This window comes from Maylandia zebra, linkage group LG7 (genome assembly GCF_041146795.1).
Source record: "Maylandia zebra isolate NMK-2024a linkage group LG7, Mzebra_GT3a, whole genome shotgun sequence".
In the NCBI taxonomy this organism is placed as follows: Eukaryota; Metazoa; Chordata; class Actinopteri; order Cichliformes; family Cichlidae; genus Maylandia; species Maylandia zebra.
In genome coordinates this window covers 9,736,287-9,756,007 of record NC_135173.1, presented here as the reverse complement: position 1 = coordinate 9,756,007, position 19,721 = coordinate 9,736,287, and the positions used below count along the sequence as shown (strand labels likewise).

At 42.2% G+C, this 19,721-nt stretch overlaps 1 protein-coding gene across 7 annotated transcripts in view; it reads right to left on the bottom strand.

Moving 5' to 3' along the window:
• Window positions 1-3,859: 3,859 nt before the first annotated feature.
• The window catches only part of LOC101486128 (genetic suppressor element 1), a 39,832-nt gene continuing 23,970 nt past the window's right edge, over window positions 3,860-19,721 (bottom strand). For 6 of the 7 annotated variants that reach the window (XM_004553355.3, XM_023152460.3, XM_024803089.2 and 3 more), the window contains exons 4-16: window positions 17,001-17,167; window positions 16,709-16,909; window positions 15,837-15,992; window positions 14,681-14,970; window positions 13,573-13,876; window positions 12,851-13,458; window positions 12,617-12,729; window positions 12,227-12,515; window positions 10,307-10,420; window positions 9,824-10,210; window positions 9,311-9,610; window positions 7,589-7,692; window positions 3,860-7,452 (exon numbers count right to left, since the gene is read on the bottom strand). In XM_004553355.3, the coding sequence (XP_004553412.2) occupies window positions 7,315-7,452; window positions 7,589-7,692; window positions 9,311-9,610; window positions 9,824-10,210; window positions 10,307-10,420; window positions 12,227-12,515; window positions 12,617-12,729; window positions 12,851-13,458; window positions 13,573-13,876; window positions 14,681-14,970; window positions 15,837-15,992; window positions 16,709-16,909; window positions 17,001-17,167 (3,171 nt within the window). In that variant the 3' untranslated portion in view covers window positions 3,860-7,314. The remainder of the gene's footprint in view (window positions 7,453-7,588; window positions 7,693-9,310; window positions 9,611-9,823; window positions 10,211-10,306; window positions 10,421-12,226; window positions 12,516-12,616; window positions 12,730-12,850; window positions 13,459-13,572; window positions 13,877-14,680; window positions 14,971-15,836; window positions 15,993-16,708; window positions 16,910-17,000; window positions 17,168-19,721) is intronic. The other variant, XM_023152457.3, reaches the window with a different exon arrangement.

Here is a 19,721-nt window from a genome sequence, read left to right as displayed (position 1 = left end):
GAACAAAAAAGTCAAGTGGAAGACCCCCAAAAATTTCACCATCCTCGTCTCCTTGAACACCACAGAACTGACCGTTTGGACTTTGCAAGAGTGCACCAAACACGGGTCATTGAAAGTTGGAAGAAAGTTTTATTCTCTGGTGAGAAAAAATTGAACCTTGAGGGTCCTGATGGTTTCCAACATTACTGGCAGGACAAGCAGATCCCACCTGAGATGTTTTCAACGCTCCACAGTGTAGGAGGCGGCATAATGGTCTGGGGTGCTTTTTCCTTCAGTGGAACAATGGAGCTTCAGGAGGTGCAGGGGGGTCAAACGGCCACTGGCTATGTCCAGATGTTGTAGAGAGCATCCCTCATGACTGACGGCCCTTGTCTGTGTGGTAATGACTAGGTTACCACACCGGAAGCACTACACCTCTGCCAAAAAGAATATTTATCCAGGAAAATCTTAAAATGAAGTCTGAATGTCTGATGAATTTCTGAATAAATTAATTAGTTTTAAGGCATCCCCATCAGATCAACTTTGGATCAGTCCATGACTGTATAGTATGCAGAGCAACTTCAAAACCTTGTGGCATTAGCCCGGAGCGTGATCAGAGATACTGACCCTCAGAATGATCTCAGCACCCTCCGAGTCCGCTCCAAGAGCAATGAGATCATTGTTGTAACAGGTGAGTGTAAATTAGTTAGGGTTTGTTGACTTAATGATTATCTGTGATATGGATGTTGACTTTTGGCTCAGTTGTTTGCCTGCATTTCCATGGTTCATCTTATCTTTTATGTCTCTGCAGAGAACAACTATCTGGTGATAAGCTTCCAGAAGCTTTCTGAGCCAGATGTTTCCATGAGCAGGGAGGTAGGGGTGTTGGGTGTGTTGCAGCACCCCTTCCTTAGTGCATAAATAAATAAACGTGTTAAAATGTTTTAAATAATATTCCCATTATTATTAATCTAGGAAGTTTTAATAAATAAGTAATAATACTTAATATGTCTTTGCTCTTAATAGCCAAGCATCACGGTCAAATAATGTTACATATCTTAGATGCAGTTGGTTAGAAATTAAAAATTGCACTCAAACAAATCTATTTTTTGAAAGAACGAGCAGCAGATTGATGATCTCCATAGTCATGCTAATGGAGGCCGCAAACTCCTGGAATTGTCCCTCTGTGTATCAGTATTCTCAACCAAATCATTTTCCAACCTGCGGTCATTAAAAACATGGTAACGATTCATCACAATGACAAAGAGACTGAAACACATCTCTCCGTGATGTTTGTTCTCAATAGGATGAGATGTTATGTAGAGAAAAACAATCTAAGTCTGATGTTTTGTGGGCAATAGTTTGAATCCCCTTCTCATCTTAAAGAGAGTGATCTATTTTAGCCAGAAGTTCAAAAAAGTGTTCATAAGTTTTATAAAAGTAAAAGCAGTCATTTGCAGTGGGGAAATATTGTAGTATAATCAAAGTCCAGCTACCTACTTGACTAAAATTGCTTAGGTGTTCTCAAAAAATGCATGTGATATAGGAGTGGTGCAAACTCTAAGTGTGAACTTGCATTAAATCATGCCTGATGATAGCAAAACTAAAAGTAATCATTTCTATCTTATGTGCACAGCTTTTAGTTTGGCTAAACCTGTCAAATAAATGTCAAGGCAGAAGTTTTCCTTCAGGCAAGAAATATAAAGCGACATATAACATAACAATTACTTTGTGCTTGTGTTTTGAAGTTGAAACATTTTTTTTCGAGATAAGAGAGAAGAATCGGTTTAGGATCACACTGCGCTGCAGAACACAGAAAATGTTTCTGTTTTTATGGATGTGAAATTGAATCGCATGTTATGGTCTTCACAGTCACTGCACGGAATGCAGTTAAATAATCTTTTGCTGATTTTGGAGCATCAGGTCATACAGCAGCTTCAAATGTGGTCATCAAAACCTCCCAATCGTGAAAAATCTTTTCAGGAAAATCTCGTGTTATTTTTTTTTTTTTTTAAATGAACTGAGATAGGGTTTGTTGACTTAATGCTTATCCACGGTATAGTATTTATTCCATACCATCTTATCTGAGCTGGAGACCACGTAGACCCTTTAAAAACAAAAACAAAAAAACAGAGACCAGAACTCATTTTTCAAAAACTGATGTCCCTTTAATTCTGGGACTAAAATATATATATATATATGACAAGTACATTACTGAGTACAGAATGGGAAATAGGTGCAATAAATGGAAATAGGCAGAAACATACAATTCTAAAAACCTTGAAAGTTAATATTTGGTAGGACCACCTTTATTCTCCAGCACAGCCTGTGTTTCTTTTGTAATTTCTTGAACCGATGTTCAGGAATAGCTCTCTGGGCTTCTTGAAGGACATTTAAAGGTCTTCTTTGGATGTTGGCTGCGTTTTGTTGCATTCTCTGTTGCAATGACGCCATACTGCTTTATTAATACTGAGGTCTGGGCTATGGGGAGGCCAATCCATGACTGATGTTCCACCGTGTTGTACAAATGGGTCACACTCACAGTTGTACACATTTCCTGATCTACTTCATACATATTGACGATTTGAGCCAACAATTTCAAATTTGGATTCATCACTTCATAAAACCTGTTGCCCCTGATTTTCAGTCTAGTTCTTGTGTAATTTGGCATCTCAGCCTTTTCTCATGATTTCCCTTCCTTGAGGCTGCCTTCTTGACACCCACCTTTACAGTGAGACCATTTCAGATGGTCCGTGAACAGTAGATAGTAGATCGAGTCGAATCTCAGGTTCTGTGTCAGGTCATTGCTGGATTTTGTTTTCTATGGACATGACTTACAGATACCGTTCTTTTCTCCTTCATTTGTTTCAGTTTCATTTGCGTACTTCAGATTTGTTAATGGCACACTACAGACCCTGATAAGATATGTCACGGTTTTGGCTAATAGCGCTCTGGAAATCACCTTGTTGATCAAACTTATCTTTGTTACTAGCAGCCTGTCACAAAAAATGCCAAAGTCCATACATTTAAAATTGGTTCCTTGATTAGTTATGTGTAAACATAACACTGATTCATCCCTTGAGTTAGGTGACTGGTGTAATAACTCATGGGCCAGTGTTAAGTGGTTGGTACAAGGACTAAATTAAAAGTGAGTGAAAAAGTAGCCAGTAATTAAAGCAAAACTTTGAAACACCTTTAGAAAGTCTAGTGAATTGTTGCTTGAGAGTACTTTAAAAGCATTAAAACAAAGTCCAGCTCTTTGGAAGCAAAATATGAATAAATGAGGGGAGTATCAAGACTTTTACACTGTACTAGATATCAGGGCTTTTTTTCCCCTGTGCAGACATGCCTTACACTAATGATTAAAAAGAAAAATCCAAACGGTATCCACTTCTGTCGTTTAAATCCCATACACTGAGGCAATAAAATATCAGGTGAAGAAATGACTAAGGGAGGGCATGCTGTCAGCAGCACATTGATGCGGACTATTTTTAAACCTAGCAATCACAGCAACTGAGAGTGCCTCCTTAAGTGCATGTTAAAGTCTGTTATTAAAACTTGGTAATGCTATCCTTTCAAATATAACCACCAGGTCCACAGGAGATGCTCGCTGTCTGAGAATTACAATGATTAAATCCATTCATAATAATTATGGAGGACACAATTTGTGTGCAAACTTTGAAGACCTCCAAAGGCTTGGGAGTTTTTGTTGCTGCTCTCAGTTTGTTTTGTTTTGTTTTTTGAGCTATGGAGGGTCAGACATAATGACATTTTGTACATTTTAATCAGCTATTCTGTGTAAGACCACTTGCTGAATAAATGCAAACACAGACCTCTGATAAATATTTCAGAGAAGTAAAAACTCAGATATGCAACAATAACAGTGAGGAGTTTTTACAAGTATTTTAATGTAAATTTACACCCGAATTTACAGCAATATACCGTATGTTAATAAATAATTCATTGCCATTATACAGCCCAAATAATAAATTACATAACAACGGATTGAAGCAAATAGGCAAGATTTCACAGCAGGTTTGCAGAGGAGACGGAAAAAGTGACGCAGGACGGTCAGGTGAACTGGAGGGGAGGGCGGGATTGCTACGGTGCTTGTGCTTGTAGATAGAAACTGAACAAGTGACATTATTTTTTGTCTTAAACAAAAAGAAGTCTCATCAAAATACCAGTGAAAGGTATAGTTTGTTATTCTGTCGCTTAGGTTATGCATAAAACAATAAATAATTATTACAGGTGTCTTTTTTTAAATTAGTTTTGACATGAATTGGAATAGTGAACTAAATAGTTTGGCTTTTCTCTTCCTGAAAGTAGTTTTCAGTTGAAATTGGACAAAAACTGCGAGAAATCCTCGCTCAAGTGATGCAGAATCTGCATTTCAATGACTTATTTATCTCTCTAACATTTATGGTCATGTTAAGGGCTTTGAGACACAGACTCCCGGGTGTACCATCCAAAAAAAAAAAAAAAAAAGGTACATGACTGACGTTTCTCCATCCACAGTGCACCTCTCAATCATTTGAGCGTCACCTAACACCGACTGTGCCAGTCTCCTTAAATTTCTAAACCTTTTCATTCTGACCAGCAGCAGTTTAAACAAAGCATATGGCTTCCCACGACAAATGGTTAAACCGATAAAGCATACAAAACTCTTCATCTATCACAAGTGACATTACCCATTAAAAAAATCTGACCTAAAAAATGCCATTGATACCATTTGCTGTTATATAGATATTTTAGACGTTCCCTACGCTCCGTAGAGCTTTTACCAGCGACACACACCGCTTCATCTGTCAGATATATATAACTAAGCAACAACATACAATACAGAGGACGGTCAAGTTTCCCTCTGCTTACATTTCAAGTGCATCCTGTCAAGTTTAAGGCCTGAGGTGTGCTTGATTCCTTGACTCAATTTTTATTTTCTGAGGTCCAACTGGGTGATCATTGCACACCCGGATTACCTCATTGCTGCCCAGAGAAGCTACAGATATGTGCCTGCTGATACATTTATTTAGTGTAGACTGAAACATTTTAAATCCATATGAAAATATGACTGTACACTGGGCATACAGTCTTGTGAAGGAAAAAAAAAAAGCACACTCTCTTTCGAATCTAAGAATGAACATATTAGCACATAATAAATGATCTGGTCCTTACTGGGTTCTAACATTATTTAACTATAACCTCAGATAAGCATGCTGCATTACACCGTGTCATTATTAATTTCACCAAAAACTATAACAGAATTTCCAAGCAGTGCATGAAAAACTAAGCACACCCTCACTGCCTCTATAGCAATTAAGAGCAGCTAGGTGCTGGCTGATTGATTGACCATCAGCAAGTGTGAGAACCTCTATAAAAGCAGTTTTGGAAGTTTGCAGCTCAGGAGCATTCAGGTGTGTTTTAACAAAGTGCCAAGGAGATAAGACATCAGCAGTGATCTGAGAAGCAATTGTTTTAAAAGAGTTATGAGGCCATTTTCAATTTTTTTTAAGTGAAAGATTATTAACAAGTGGAATACATGCAAACCAGTTGCCAACATTCCCTGGAGTGGACGCCCCAGTAAATTTACCCCAAGGTCAAACGCTGCACTGCTCAGAGGAACTGCAAAAACCCAAGAGCTGCATCTCAGGCCTCATTCAGCATGTTAAATGTTAAAGTTAATGACAGTACAGTTAGAAAGAGACTGAACTAGTATGGCTTGTTTGGAAGGGTTGCCAGGAGAAAGCCTCTTCTCTCATGGCAGCATGGCTTAGGTTTGCAAAGTTGCATCTGAACAAATTACACGATTTTAGTGGAACAACTTGCAGAAATTAGGTCGTGCAGCAAGACAGTGGGCCTCATTCACAAACAGTGGTTATACACAAATCTGTGATTCATCGATATTTTAATATGCAAACTTGTTTGTAGTCTATAAAGAAATTTAGAAGTGCCCCTGGCCAAGTGTACAGAGAAATGTCTCAGAAAATGTAAACACCTGTCTTTAAATACTAATATTATTACTGCTCCTGCTACTACTACGAATAATAAAATCAGGATTATCAGAATTACAATTAAATAAATAAAAAATTGAAAAGGTGGAGGTCTTTTAATTTAAATGTATTCCAATATCCCTTTATCTCATCTTACATTAAATGTTCTTTTTTCATTAAAATGACTTCTGTCGTATCGCTGGATATGATTCCTTAAAATCCAGTGTCTTGGCACTTCTCCACAGATATTAGAAAAAGAAAGGATTGAGTTTCTCATCTTGGACAGATCAGCTGCTCCTCATTCTTCAGCTGTTTTCTTTTTATTTTATTTTATAGTCTGTTGTTCAAACTTGTTTCAGTTTCTTCAGTCAGACTTTTTCCTGCTTTCTTCCTTAGCACTGCAGGTCTTAACAACATCACCACAGCTGTCTCTACTTCGCTTTGAGGCAATGCATTTACATATATAGAGAAATCGGGCTGTGGCAGTATGAAGATTGCAGAATCCTGTTGGATTCAGATTCAGTAACAAACGTGTGTTGGTAAAACAAAAAAGGGCGCTGGGCGCAATTTATGATTCCAACAACATTTTTTCATACACGCTTGTGTAACAAAAATTTACATAAATACTAGTGAATGAGGCCCAATGGCCCTGACAATGTCCAGACCTCAGCCTGTCTAAAAATCTGTGGCAGGACCTCGAGAGAGCCATGCATAAACAAATGCAAGAAAACCCCAGTGAACTGAAGCAACGCTGTAAAGTAGACTGAGCCAAAATTCTTCCACAATGATGTAAGAGACTGCTGCAGTCATACAGAAAATGTTTACTTCAAGTTATTGCTCCTAAAGGTGGTTCTTCAAGCACTGAACTGTGAGGTGTACTTAGTTCTGACACACTGCTGTTATTGTCCAACTGATATTGCATTTGAACTGTTAAGGACCAGATGATTTTTGTGATTATGTCCTGATAAGTAAAACCTTAGAACTGAAAGAGGTTGTACTCTCTTTTTCACATTGCTGTACATGAAAGCCAACTCAAGTAGGAGTGGTTAGCGTTACTCTAACAACGATGCTGCCGTAGCTACGCAGTGTTGTTGAAATCCATGGGAAGAATCAGACCGTTTAAGCTCTACATGGACACCATGGATTACAGTTACTGTGATACAAATATAGCAGGTAGTAAGGTGTATCTGGGACCAGTCATGTGACAGAATTGACTGTCCAAAAAGGGTAACAAGACAACTGTTGGCTCCGTCGAGTGCTTCGAGTGAGGAGAGTGGCCCGGCTCCAGCCCGTTCTTGTTACTGTTCCTCCGCTGTCAGAGGCTTTGGAGAGTCTGTGTCAGAGGTCACCTCGGCGTGTGCCCGTTCACTTGGCCCCTGCCCCAGTGAATGTTCGGTAGAGTCAAACACCTCCTGAAGTGCTCGAGCTGGGCCTGCAGTCTCTCCCTCTCCTCTCTTACTTTCTGCCTCTGAGTCACCAGCTCCTAATAAACGAAGGATAGACACGGCTGTTATTACAGAAACCAAGGCTTTATGCACCAAGCTACATTGCTACAACAGGAGATGGCAACACTGGCACCAAAGAGTGCACATACGTGGAAGACACAAAATGATGCTTACCCCCATAGTGATAGAGAGCTGCTCTGCAGTTCTGGTCAGATTGTAGTTCTGTGCTTCGAGTCTTTTACACTGACTGTGAAGGACTTGCCTCTCTATACTCCATTCTGTGAAGAGAAAACAGGCAGTTTCAGTTAATTATATTGCATTTTAACTTGTCTTTTACTCCAATTTTAGCCCCCCTGAGCTCACACACACCAGTGTACCCGCTGAGCTATTTACTTTTGATTAGAGGTCTAAAAGATGTCTAAATTGTATGTAGCAGATGACGCTAACTCAGGGTTTAAATTTAGATTTAAAAAAACAAAACAAAAAACAACTTGAGTCTCTCTAAATCATGTTCGTCCATTGTTTCAGTGTCATTTCAATGCCTTTTCCTTCTGCATGTACAATTAGTCCATGCAACCTTTGCACTGTTATCACAGGGACATTATTTCAGAACCTGCTGATCTACTGGGATTTCCCCACACAACCATCTCTATGGTCTACAAAGAAAGGCCCAAAAAAGAGAAAATATCAGTGAGTGGCAGTTGTCTCTGGGTTGTCAGAGGTCACAGGACAATGGCCAGAATACTTCACGCTGACAGGAGAGCAGCAGTAACTCATTACAAACAAGGTAAAGGTAACACATCAGACCATGAAGCAGATGAGGTACAACAGCAGGTGCCAATACTGTCAGCTAACTACAGGGCCTCCTTTCACCCACTACCCAAGATACAAGATATTGTATCATTGCTGACCATGTCCATCCCTTTATGACCACAGTGTACCATCTTTTGGTGGCTGCTTTCAGTAGGACAACGCACCATGTCAAACATCTCAGATGATTTCAAACTGGTTTCTTAAATGTGACAGTAATTTCACTGTACTCAAATGGCCTCCGCAGTACTCAGATCTCAATCCAATAAAGCACCTTTGGGATGTCGGGGAGTATCTGCAGCAACTGAGTGATGCCATCATGTCAATGTGGAGCAAAATCTCTGAGGAATGTTTCCAGCACCTCATTGAATTTTTGCTAAAGGAAAATGGGGGTCCAACCCCTATAGCCCACTGCTCTGACCAATTAACAAAGAAATAAAAAAAATTCTGAATGTTTTTTAGCAAAATATATGAACATCAAGAGTAAATGTTACATATATGCAGTCATTTTTGTAACTATAAATCATGTAATAAAGAATTGAACTGTTTGGGGTTAAATTTATTAATGTATGGTCTTACAATAGGGTTACAATATAAAGCAGATTTAGCACTATATAAATAAAACTGAACGGATCTATATTTATCCAGAAGACATAAAGCTCTCCAAGAAATCCATAGTGCTGCACATCTGCCAAGACATTTGATGTTTTTCATGTCTCAATTCACATCAACATTTTGTTCATATATTAAATTAACAACCTACAAAAAATTAACATGCAGGTTATAGGTGGTTGAGAACTCTTAAGTTTTAAAAGTCAAGAATTTCAAATTTGAGTCCCTGCATCTCCGGCTAATTCTTTTACTGTTCACTGATTTTTGACCCGACTTCTGAGATTAATCTCACACTCTTGCTGAAAACTATTTACATGCAAGTTGTATATGTAGGCATTTGCAGTGCACAACTTTTACAATTATGTATGCAACAAAATGTTTTTACATCATGTATATAAATAACTTTCTCTGTTTTCATCATATCACAGAAAAAGCGACTATTGGGGTAATGCATGTGCTATGTCACTGACTCACCGTCCACATACTCCTGGTAGGCCTCAAAAATAGCTTCAATGCCCTGCCACTTCCTTGGAACATCCTCCTCCTCCTCCTCCTCCTCTTCGTCCTCTTCCTGATCGGACTCTTCCTCATCCTCAGACAGGTTCTCCTGTGGGGCTAGAGTGTCCCGGTTGGCTACAGAAGAAGGGAAGTGATGGCCATTGATATGTGCACGCTGAGAGACATGGATGAGATTTGAACTTTTCAGCTGAGAGACGCTGTGAGGCTGCGAGGGATCGGCCTTCACGCCGGCCTCTGGGACACAATTTGAGAGTCCTTAAGAAGAAGAGAGTGAGACAAAACAAACAAAAAGCAAAGTCAGTCCTTGTAGCTCTTTTTAACAGCTTGATGTGATTTTCACTTAACGTGATAGGAACTGGACTTTTGTTTACATTTTAAAGGCAGTGCAGTGCACACTGACACCACTAGGTGGCAAACCCCTAACATTAAAGAACAATCAGGTCATGCACCTATGGGAGCGTGGCTAACCTTTGTTCTGCAGTGTGCTGTGTGTGGACTGCAGCACAGCCTGATGGAAGTGCTGAGCGAAGGCCTCAGGGGTGAACCGCTCCAAGGGTCGATTCCGCCCATTCTGCACTTGACTGGGCTCCTTTTTCTGAGCAGCAGCAGCGCCAGTGCCAGCGCCGTTCTGGAGGCCCTGGCGCTTCCTGTTCGATTGTGTCTCCACGAATTCAACCTTTTCATGATGTGGGGCCAAGGGAGGAGGGAGCCGAGTCACCGTGGAGTCTACAGGTGGTTTGTGCGCGTCGTTATGAAGGTGTTTATGTTTGCTAAGATAGGGAGGGGAGGGGCTGGGAGAGTCTGGGTACAGGTGTCCATTTGACGGACACGGCAGAGGTGCTGAGAAGGAGTCACCTAAAAGAAAAGCAGAAGTTTTATTAAAGAGTTGTTTGCTGATTAATCGAGAGCGCATGCATTCATGTTTCCTGCGTTTGTCTGCGTGTGCCTCACCAGTGGAGGGAGCCGGAGGACTTCTGCACAGTGGTAAAGGATTATATCTGAGTGTGTCTAACGTCACAGTCTTCCTCTGAATGGCCTTCAGCAGCTCTTCTGTTCTCTCTTTATCTACAGAGAAAAAGACAGAATGAGAACACCCATCACTCATATTTTAAAAAAATATGTGTTAAAAAAAAATGACTTGGCCGGGAACTAATGGGGAAGTGTCAGTAAATGGATGATCTGAGGGTAATGCCCAATTCAGAGAGGAAAAAAATTCAATTTAATGAAGTTCTTACCAGTTTCCCCCCCTCAACAGTCTCCAAATGTTTTCTTAAGGTCAGAATAGCGTACACTGAGTTTAGATTTTATGCCCCATTTCATCGACAACTAAATCTTACTGAAGCACTGGCCTTACAGAAAAGTCTTCAGAAAATGAAGAGGAAAAACTTTAAAAGAGAGTGCAAGTGAGCTGCTGATTATACAACAGTGTCCCTGCAAGCAAGTAATAATCATTTAACAACAGAGAGTTTACGCTGGTATTTGAAAATCCAATTTTCAGATTGTAGTTATGAGATTCTTTTTAACAGAGGGGTAAAATAAAATAAAAACACAGCCAGTGTGAAAAACAAAGAGCTCTAAGAATATTTAACACTTCTTAGGCAGTCTTTGCATAATAATATTTCTAACTTTTAATATAAAAACTTGAGAGAGCAATGGAAAATTTCTCATTCATTGCATTCTGCCATCAGAGAGGCATCTTATTGGTCCTCATTCATCCTGCAGCATGACAAGAACCCCAAACGTACAGCCAGCGTCACCATCTGTTTTCAATGACTACTGCAGACGGTATGGACTTGTGGTCACCTTCATGTTATTTTTAAACCCCTAAGATTTTTGCATTGTACACCTTATACATGCCAATGCCACTTTCTTAGGACCAAGTTTTTCTGATTAATAACTGCTTTTGTAGCAAATCTGCTTCACGATTTCATACATTTTGCTCTTCTGCATACTATAGTTGCACTTTTTGTTGTTCCTGACATCAGCACTTCATTTTCAGGTCATTTTCACCCAAAGAACTAATGCTTACTGATATCTTATCTTTTTTGGACCAGTGTTTATAAACCGTAAAGATGGCTGTGTGGGAAAATCCCAGACGATCCTCAGATTCTGGAGTACCCTGACAACCATGCCTTGTTCAAGTCACTAAAATGAACGTTCTTCTCTTTCCGATGCTTAGTTTAAACTTCAGCAGGTCATCACGACCATGTCTACACGCCTAAATGCTCTAAGCCAGGGGTCCCCAATCCCAGTCCACGAGGGCCGGTGTCCCTGCAGGTTTTAGATGTGTCCTTGATCCATCACAGCTGATTTAAATGGATAAATTACCTCCTCAACATGTCTTAAAGTTCTCCAGGGGGCTGGTAATGAACTAATCATGTGATTCAAGTGTGTTGACCCAGGGTGAGATCTAAAACCTGCAGGGGCACTGGTCCTCGCGGACTGGGATTGCGGACCCCTGCTCTAAGCTAATGCCACGCGATTGGTTGATTTTCGTTAACAGGTAGTTTAATAGGTTTACCTGATATAGCAGCCACCCAAAAGTGTACTTGAAGATATTTTTCTACATATTTAGTTTTGCCAGTTTTTTTCCATTATACATCTGCAGTTTATCCAGTTTCATAAAATAATGACCTTTTAAACAGATTTCACACATTCTGAAGCAGTACCATGTCTTTCCTGGATGTGGGCTCAAATCTACTCTTGCTGGACAAATCAGAAAATCCCACTCCAGCCTTCAGATTCTTCCTAACTTTATTTTCTTCTCACATGCTTCATTTTTTATCCCCTCCACGGGGAATCACCAGAGCAACTCTGAAGAAAGCAGAGTAGCACGTAGGATGTGTGTGTGGATACCAAAAAGGTTGTTACCTCTCCTCTGCTGTGGGCTGACGTGCGAGAGGTTGAACATAAGGAGGAAGTCTTTTTTCTTCTCCAGTTCGGGGGTGCAGTCCATCTGCTCGGCAGAGTACGGAGTAGTTAAGGGAGTTGTGGGTGTTGAAGATGTTGAAGATGAGCAGGCCTTTTTCTTGCCCTGCACAGCCGGAGGAGAGACGCTGCGCTCTTTCATCATCCTCCTCCTCTTCCTCCTCTTCTGAGCCAGAAGATCATCGCGATGGGTCAGCGTAGTAAGACCACACACACGCAGAAAATCCACTTTCTTTGGAGAAAGATCAATCAGACAAAAGGGGAAAAAAACTCCCAAAAAACGTAATACTGTACCTGTGATGAATGCATATGTGACTGTGTGTGTTTTCGCACCTCTGAAGACGTGTCCAGCTTGAGTGGGGGCTGTTCTGTCACTCTTCTCAGATGAGCTTTCACCTCCTCCTCATCGCTCTCATCATATGACTCATCCAGGTCATAGTAATAACCTGGTAAAGGCAGAGCATTATTAAAACAATTGCAGGCCTGTGCATCAGTAATGACCTGATCTGCAGTTCCCTTTAGTCTTCCATCTCCACCTCCTGCTGCTTTCTGTTTTATTCCTCTCACCTCCTTCTTTGGCCTCTTTCCTCCTCTTCTCTTCCAGGTCGAGTTTGCTGAGCAGCCTGCGATGCTGCTGGAGAACCTCATCGTACACCATCATGCTGTCAGGCACCTGATGCGGTCGCTCCCTTACCGCTGGCGGAGAAGCAGCCTGGCACCGTCCCCCTAGGTCAGTGCAGGCTCCACTGGAGATAGACGGAGGCATAAAGGATCGCTGGTGGAGGTTATTGATGTGATGCCGGTGGTAGAGGCTCTGGATGGCTCTGTCCTGCTCACTCTTGTTCCAGCACTCCTGTAAACTTGCTCCCCTGAGTGAGGCGAACCTTTCTGGGCTTTTTGCCATCCTCCTGTTGCCCTCTTCCAGCCTCTCCCCCCATGCCGCAGGCGGTCTCTCGGCTCTGGTCAATCCCGGTGGCGGTCGACTCGGTGGCGTTGGGGCGTTTAGTTTTCTGCGGGAGTCTGCAGGTGCGTCAACAAGAGAAGCTGGGTTCCACAGTGTAGTGGCAGGGGCAGGAGGTTGATGAGGAGCTTTTGGGGAGATTAGCGGCGGTGGAGCGCCGAGGCAGGCTGCGACATCTTTGCTGCCTGGGTTGTGATAGACTGAACCGGTACTGCTTAGAGGAACAGAAAGAAACTTTTTTTATTCAAATTCTGGACCTAATAAAGAGTGCATGGTGTTTCAAAAGGGATACAAATTGTATTCAAAAGAAGAAGCAGCTAATTCTCACCGGCTGCCGTCTCTCCTCGGTTCCACCCCTTTCCCCGGTGACCTGAGGCCAAGCTCCCTGTCCTGTCCTTGTGCTCGCTGTTGTGTTAACCACGCCTCCTCGCTGGCTCTCTGACTCATCATGCTGGCGGAAAGAGCTCCATGGATCCCACCAACAGCACCAGCATGATGTTTCCCCAGGTGAGAAGGCAACAAGCTGGGCACTGGGTATGGCACAGAGCCCCTGGAGGAGTGAATGCTAGGCTGCAGAGGCTTAGGTGCTGAAAAACCTGGGTGTTCGGAGTCCTTGGATTTATCTGGAGAAACTGTGGAGTTATGGAAAGTGCATGTGTTATGTGCTACGCTGATATATCAGGATGTTTATTTACTTCAACAGCACAAAGTAACGGGCCTTTATTTGATGCAGTCTTTATTTCTAAGTCCTTCAGTTTGATAAGTATAACTGGACATATTAGTCCATTTTCCACTGCAGGAAGCCTTATTTTAGGATCTGCTCCCATTGCCCTTTTAAGTTATAGTATTACGTGCAGAATGTGTTCACAGAGGTTAAAAAAAATGAGACAGACTGTGTGCAGAGCTGAGATTTTTAGCCAAAGAGCGAGAGCTTGAAGAGAGAATAAAATGTAAAGGTTTCAACCACAAGTGTGCTAATTTATATGTCAGTCTGCTTGTACTTTAAACAATTTACCGCATCCTTTGATAGTTTTATTTCAACAACTTGAGAAGTCAGCAAGTCATTAGAAATTCCCCTTTGGGGTATAAATGTTTCTAACAGATTTCATTGCAATCTGGCCAGTAGCTGTCAGGATATGTGGCTCAGGTCCAAAGTGTTGGGCAGACACTTTATTTAAGCAACACAAGTGTTAAAAATTTAAACTACTGCAGATCAAAACCAGCAGTGTTGTGAGCTTCTGTCTTCTTTCTCGATAATAATGAGTCATAATGAGTCAGCTATATTCAGAACAGACTATTTGGGTATTTTAACTGAAATTAAGTAAAAAATAAATAAATAAATAAATAAATCAGTTTCTAAAACTCTGTATACATGCTTGAGCATGCACCTGCAGGCGAGCGCACATACATGTGCACGCGTGTTTGTGTGTAGGTACCCAGTCTGTTCGGGGTCAGCCTTTCTCCTGGCCTGGCCCTGTCCTCCGGTGGTGCCCTCCGAGCATGCAGCTCAGCCAGGTAGTGGCCCTCCGCCGCTCTGACCATCTGCTGCTGTCTCTCCCTCTGCCTCTCCTTCTGTCTTTCCAGCTCTCTCTCACGCTCCCTCTCCTCCTCTCGCTCCCTCTCTCTTTCCCGCTCTCGTTCCAGCCCGGCCTCTCGCTCTCTCTCTTTCTCTCGTTCACGCTCTTGCTCTCTCTCTCGCTGGCGGAGCTCGTTCTCCATCTGTAGCCTGTGGGGGAGGTTGACAAGTATGCGTACACACAGACACAGACACACACACACAAAAAGGGAGAAGGTGAGAGATGCAACACCCAACATGAGGCAGATATTAACCACACACTGGTGAACCTCGCACAAACATTTCTACTAAAACATACACACACACACGCAGCTGCAGAAGAACACACACACACACACACACACACACACACACACACACACACACACACACACACACACACACACACACACACACACACACACACACACACACACACACACACACACACACTCTCCATTTACCACGAGGAAAATAATCCATACACAGCATGACTGAGCAAGAGCAGATGAACACTTAATAGGTATCCACAGGAAAATGACACACACACACACACACACACACACACACACACACACACACACACACACAAGCAATCAATAGCACACAAACAAACCTACAAGATATGCAGGAGCCATTACAGAACCAGATGATGAATGCCATCCATTTCAAACACAAACATTTCCCCTGTGCATTATGCCACAGGAAAACAATGAGTATTGTCAAACTGAGAAAGCAGCTCAAAGCGCTGAAAGAAAATAGAGACACACAGAGGGACTTAAAAAATAAAAAAATACTTTGTTATGTGTGTGCGATTTTATGTAAGCGCTGGCTTGCATATGCATGTCTGTGGGCGTACAGTGTGTGTGAAGGGCAGTGTGTGTGTGATAAGTGTATAGGAGGCACTGTGGGGTGTGTGCTAAAAATATCACACAGTCAGCAACCTGTGCCTACCCTGCAGAGAGATTACACAGCTCTGCAGACAGTGAAGAAAGAAAGAAAGAAAGAAGGAAAGGAAGAAACAAACAAAGTGCTACCTCTCAGATAAGGCTGTGTGGTTTAGGTCTGCAGGGTAGCGGCCTCCAGGCAGGTGTAAGTGGAGGGCAGAGGGGTGCAGTGGAGGGAAGGCACCCCCTGCAGGCACAGAGTAGAACTGTGATCGCAGTGCAGAAAGACACAGAGACTCCTCCATCCTGTGGCAGAAAAAAAAATCAAAAAATGAGTCAGAATATATCTGCCACCGAGGAGCTGATGGTTATCTGATAAGTGAGTGCAGAATAGATTAAAGGATGTAGTTTTTTTTTTAATTCTTAACATTTTGACTTTTATTTGACAGGACTGTGCAGAAGAAGCAGTAAAAGCATGGAGAGAATAGAGGTCGGAACCCAGGCCCCTGCAGCAAGGACTTTAGCTTTTTGTTATGGGGCGCCACCTCAACCCGGTGAGCTATAGTGGACACTGCACACTTCCTGCTTTATTCCAGCATGCTATATAAAAAGACTGTAAATAAAAATTGGAATAGCCACAATGATAATGCCTACTGGTTAGTAAAGTGAATTCAGCATCGTGTTTTAAAACCAGAGGACAAGATTGGGTTGAGAAAACGAGGAATATTGCAGTCCCAAAGCTAGATTGATAACTTGTCAATTGCACTGTAACACACACCCTGCTATTTAGATTACTTACAAAATGATCATCATGTTGTATCCATTAAGACTAGTGATTATGCTATAGACTAATCAGAAAAGATTAAGTGAAGTCATCAATTTGGGGAGCCCCTGACTCCAGCTACATTTCTCATTGAAACCCAAGGAGCCCCCTGGTGGCTATAAAGAAGAATGCAGATTACTGCTATACACAGGCATTAACCTAAAAAAAGATAAATGGCAGCTGTGTGGGTTTCTGTTACCTCGGTAAGGACAGAGGGTGGTGCAAGTAGGCTGGATGATAGTAAGCGGCGACGGCGGCGTGGGCTGCAGCGGCCGGGTCGAGGCTCAGGGGCAGAGAGCTCAGACGGAGGTCATCTGAGGTGGCGAACGGCCGGAGTGCTCTCAGGTACTCCTCTGGAACGGCACCTGAGGGCACTACGGGGTGCATCTGCCCCGGCAAACTGCAGAACATATTCAGAGGATAATTTTAAGAATGAATTCTGCACGCAGACTTTTCTGCACAGCTACGCAGTATGCACGTGCCACACTTACCTAATGCTCTGCATTCGGGGGTCTTGCATGATGCTGCTTGGTGTGAGGCCAAAGGAGTGAGCCAGGGGGTGAGGTGAAGAGATGGGAGGAGTCCTCTTATCCTGCTGTGGCTGGGGGTTCTCAGCTCCCACCCGCTCCCTGCTGAGACCCTGAACACTCGGCTCCACCTGACAAAGACATACAGAAAGTGTGAGAGCAGACTTTACTATGTCTATTGGTGTGATTTTTATTTTTCCAGTGTGTGTCTGTGTGAGTGTGCACGCGCTACATTCAAACAGAGTAGAGGAGTTCTGGAAAAAGACGAGTGAGAAATAAGATGGAGTGATTGCGTAAAAACCTCTGAGCTGCAGCCAGAGGCTCAGCGGAGTGGAAAAGTGGGTCTGATATGTCATAACAGGTCAAGATCAAAGTGGAAAGATGATCCCAATATCTAGCCAACTGCTCCATCCTTCATCACCCACTCCCTCTCTGAGCTTCTCACTCAGATGATTTGGCCACCACAACACTGCATTTGATCCTCGATTGCTCAAAATCACCACCATGACCAAATAGGCCTTTTTTTTGCCAAACCTGCATATAAACACGCATTAAGAAACAAGTACCCCATGCCTGTATCCAAGGCTCTCTCCCACTTTGTCTGGTATGTCATGCGGCATTGTTCTTAATTCTGTTCAAACCAAGCAGCGCTCAAGGATCTGAGAAATGAAGCCAATACTGAAGTAGTCTAGTAGCTGCAATTCACCAAATGGCCACTTGAGGTTGGCTCCAAACCATAGACAGTGTAAGAGATGGATGTAGCTTCTCTGATGTCGCCCACTGGTTTCTAAAGTCCTGTTTCAGAACCTCGAGTGGAGGGTTTCTGCTTCACCAGGGCGGGTCTGACTGTGAAACTGCACGGTCCTTGTTTAAGGACCTGTGATTCACAATTAGTTAGTGAATGATTGCGCAGTCTTATCCCAATCTGCTAGGACTCTGTGGTGGTGAGGGGAAGGAGACTAGACAAAAGACACTGTGGAAGAGATCCAGAGATTAATAATAAAGGATGATTAAATGCAGAGTGGTGTATAAGCACAGAGAGACAAAAGTGTGAGTGATCCAGCTGTAACTATAAGCTTTATAAAAAATGAAAGTTTTAAGCCCAATCTCAAAAGTAAGAGGGCATTTGTCTCCCACGTCTAAACTGGGAGCTGGCTCCATAGAAGAGAGGCCTGAAATCTGACGGCTCTGCCTCCCATTCTACTTTTAAATATCTTAGGAACTACAAGTCAGCCTGCAGACTAAAAGCAAAGTGCTCCATTGAGGTAATATGGAACAGATAATCCTGAATTTTAAAATAAATTTAAAACAAACTTAATGTTTTGTTCAGCATGACCCAAAACTTGTGGTTAAGCTCATAATCTTAGCAGCAAAGTGTTTACAGAGGTCAAGACAGGGACTGGTTTTTTCCTTTGATTTCTGTAGGACTGATGTCTCTTTGCAAACACAGCTATCGCCATCTGGTGGCATCCATGGTTTATACTGTTTGTGCTCCAAAAGGAAGTCAGTCTTTACAGTCTTTATATAATTTCCATACTAAAATGCAGCAGGCAAACGTGTTTGCAGCCTGCTATAAGAAAAAGGTGTGGTCACTGCAGCCAGCTGTACTGAGCTGAACTGATCTTCTGTGTTCTAAACTTTAATGTTTATGTTTTATGCTTAGCACTTACTAGTAGGCATCAATATATGTGTTGCACTTATAGAGTTTCTACTGTAGCTTGTAAACATTAGCTGCCAAATATCACTTCTAGCTCCAAAAATCACGAAACTCTTCTATAATGAAGACTCCAAAACTAATATTGGCGAATTAATCCATGACTTTACGTTTATTCCCATTTTCATATACAGTCTATGCTCCAAACTGTAAGGCAAAAAAAGAAAATGAAAAGACTCATAGTCTACAGCAGTGATTAAGCTGATCTAACCGTTTGTTTGCATGCTTGCAGTTAGCGATTAACAGATATTAAAACAAAGTAAAACCAGGAATTGAAAATGAAAAAGTGCTGCGATATTTTTTGGTGTGACGGAGCCACCGACTCACTAACCAACCAACCAAGAAGCCAACAGACCACCAGACACTGATTCTAAATAAGAAACAGCTGCCTGGAACCGTTTAGCAAAGTATGTTAATGAGAAAAAGACATACATTTACACTAATGTGTCATATCTTGTTGCTACAGCAACAGACAGCAGTACAGGTCAGGCTGACCACAGACAAACCACAAACAAATGACCTCTCTCAGCAACACCCAATCTGCTACCTTAGTTTAGTACAACACTTGATTTGCAGTATAATACTCGTGTTTTGAATACGTTTGAATAGTTTTGTATATGCCACTCATGGAAAGCAGATTCAAACCAGGGATGAAGCAGCTTTCCTTTGCCATCTCCCAGAAATCCTCACTAGGTCAAAACGAGACAGGGAGGCAACACATGGACGGTCTGGAGAGCAGCCATCGCATTCCTTGACCTCTGACCTCGCAGACAGCCAATGGCCTTCACAGACCCGGCAATAAAACACACGCAGTCTGCTTCCTTTGGTTAAACGGTCCTTTGCTCTGTCCGCACAGTACGGACAAACACTGAATTAACACACAGCTCTGCTCTCCCGCTCATTCTTACACTCCCTCCCTTCCTTTCTTAACATCCTATTCTCCATTTTTTTCCCTGCCTCCCTCCCTCCTC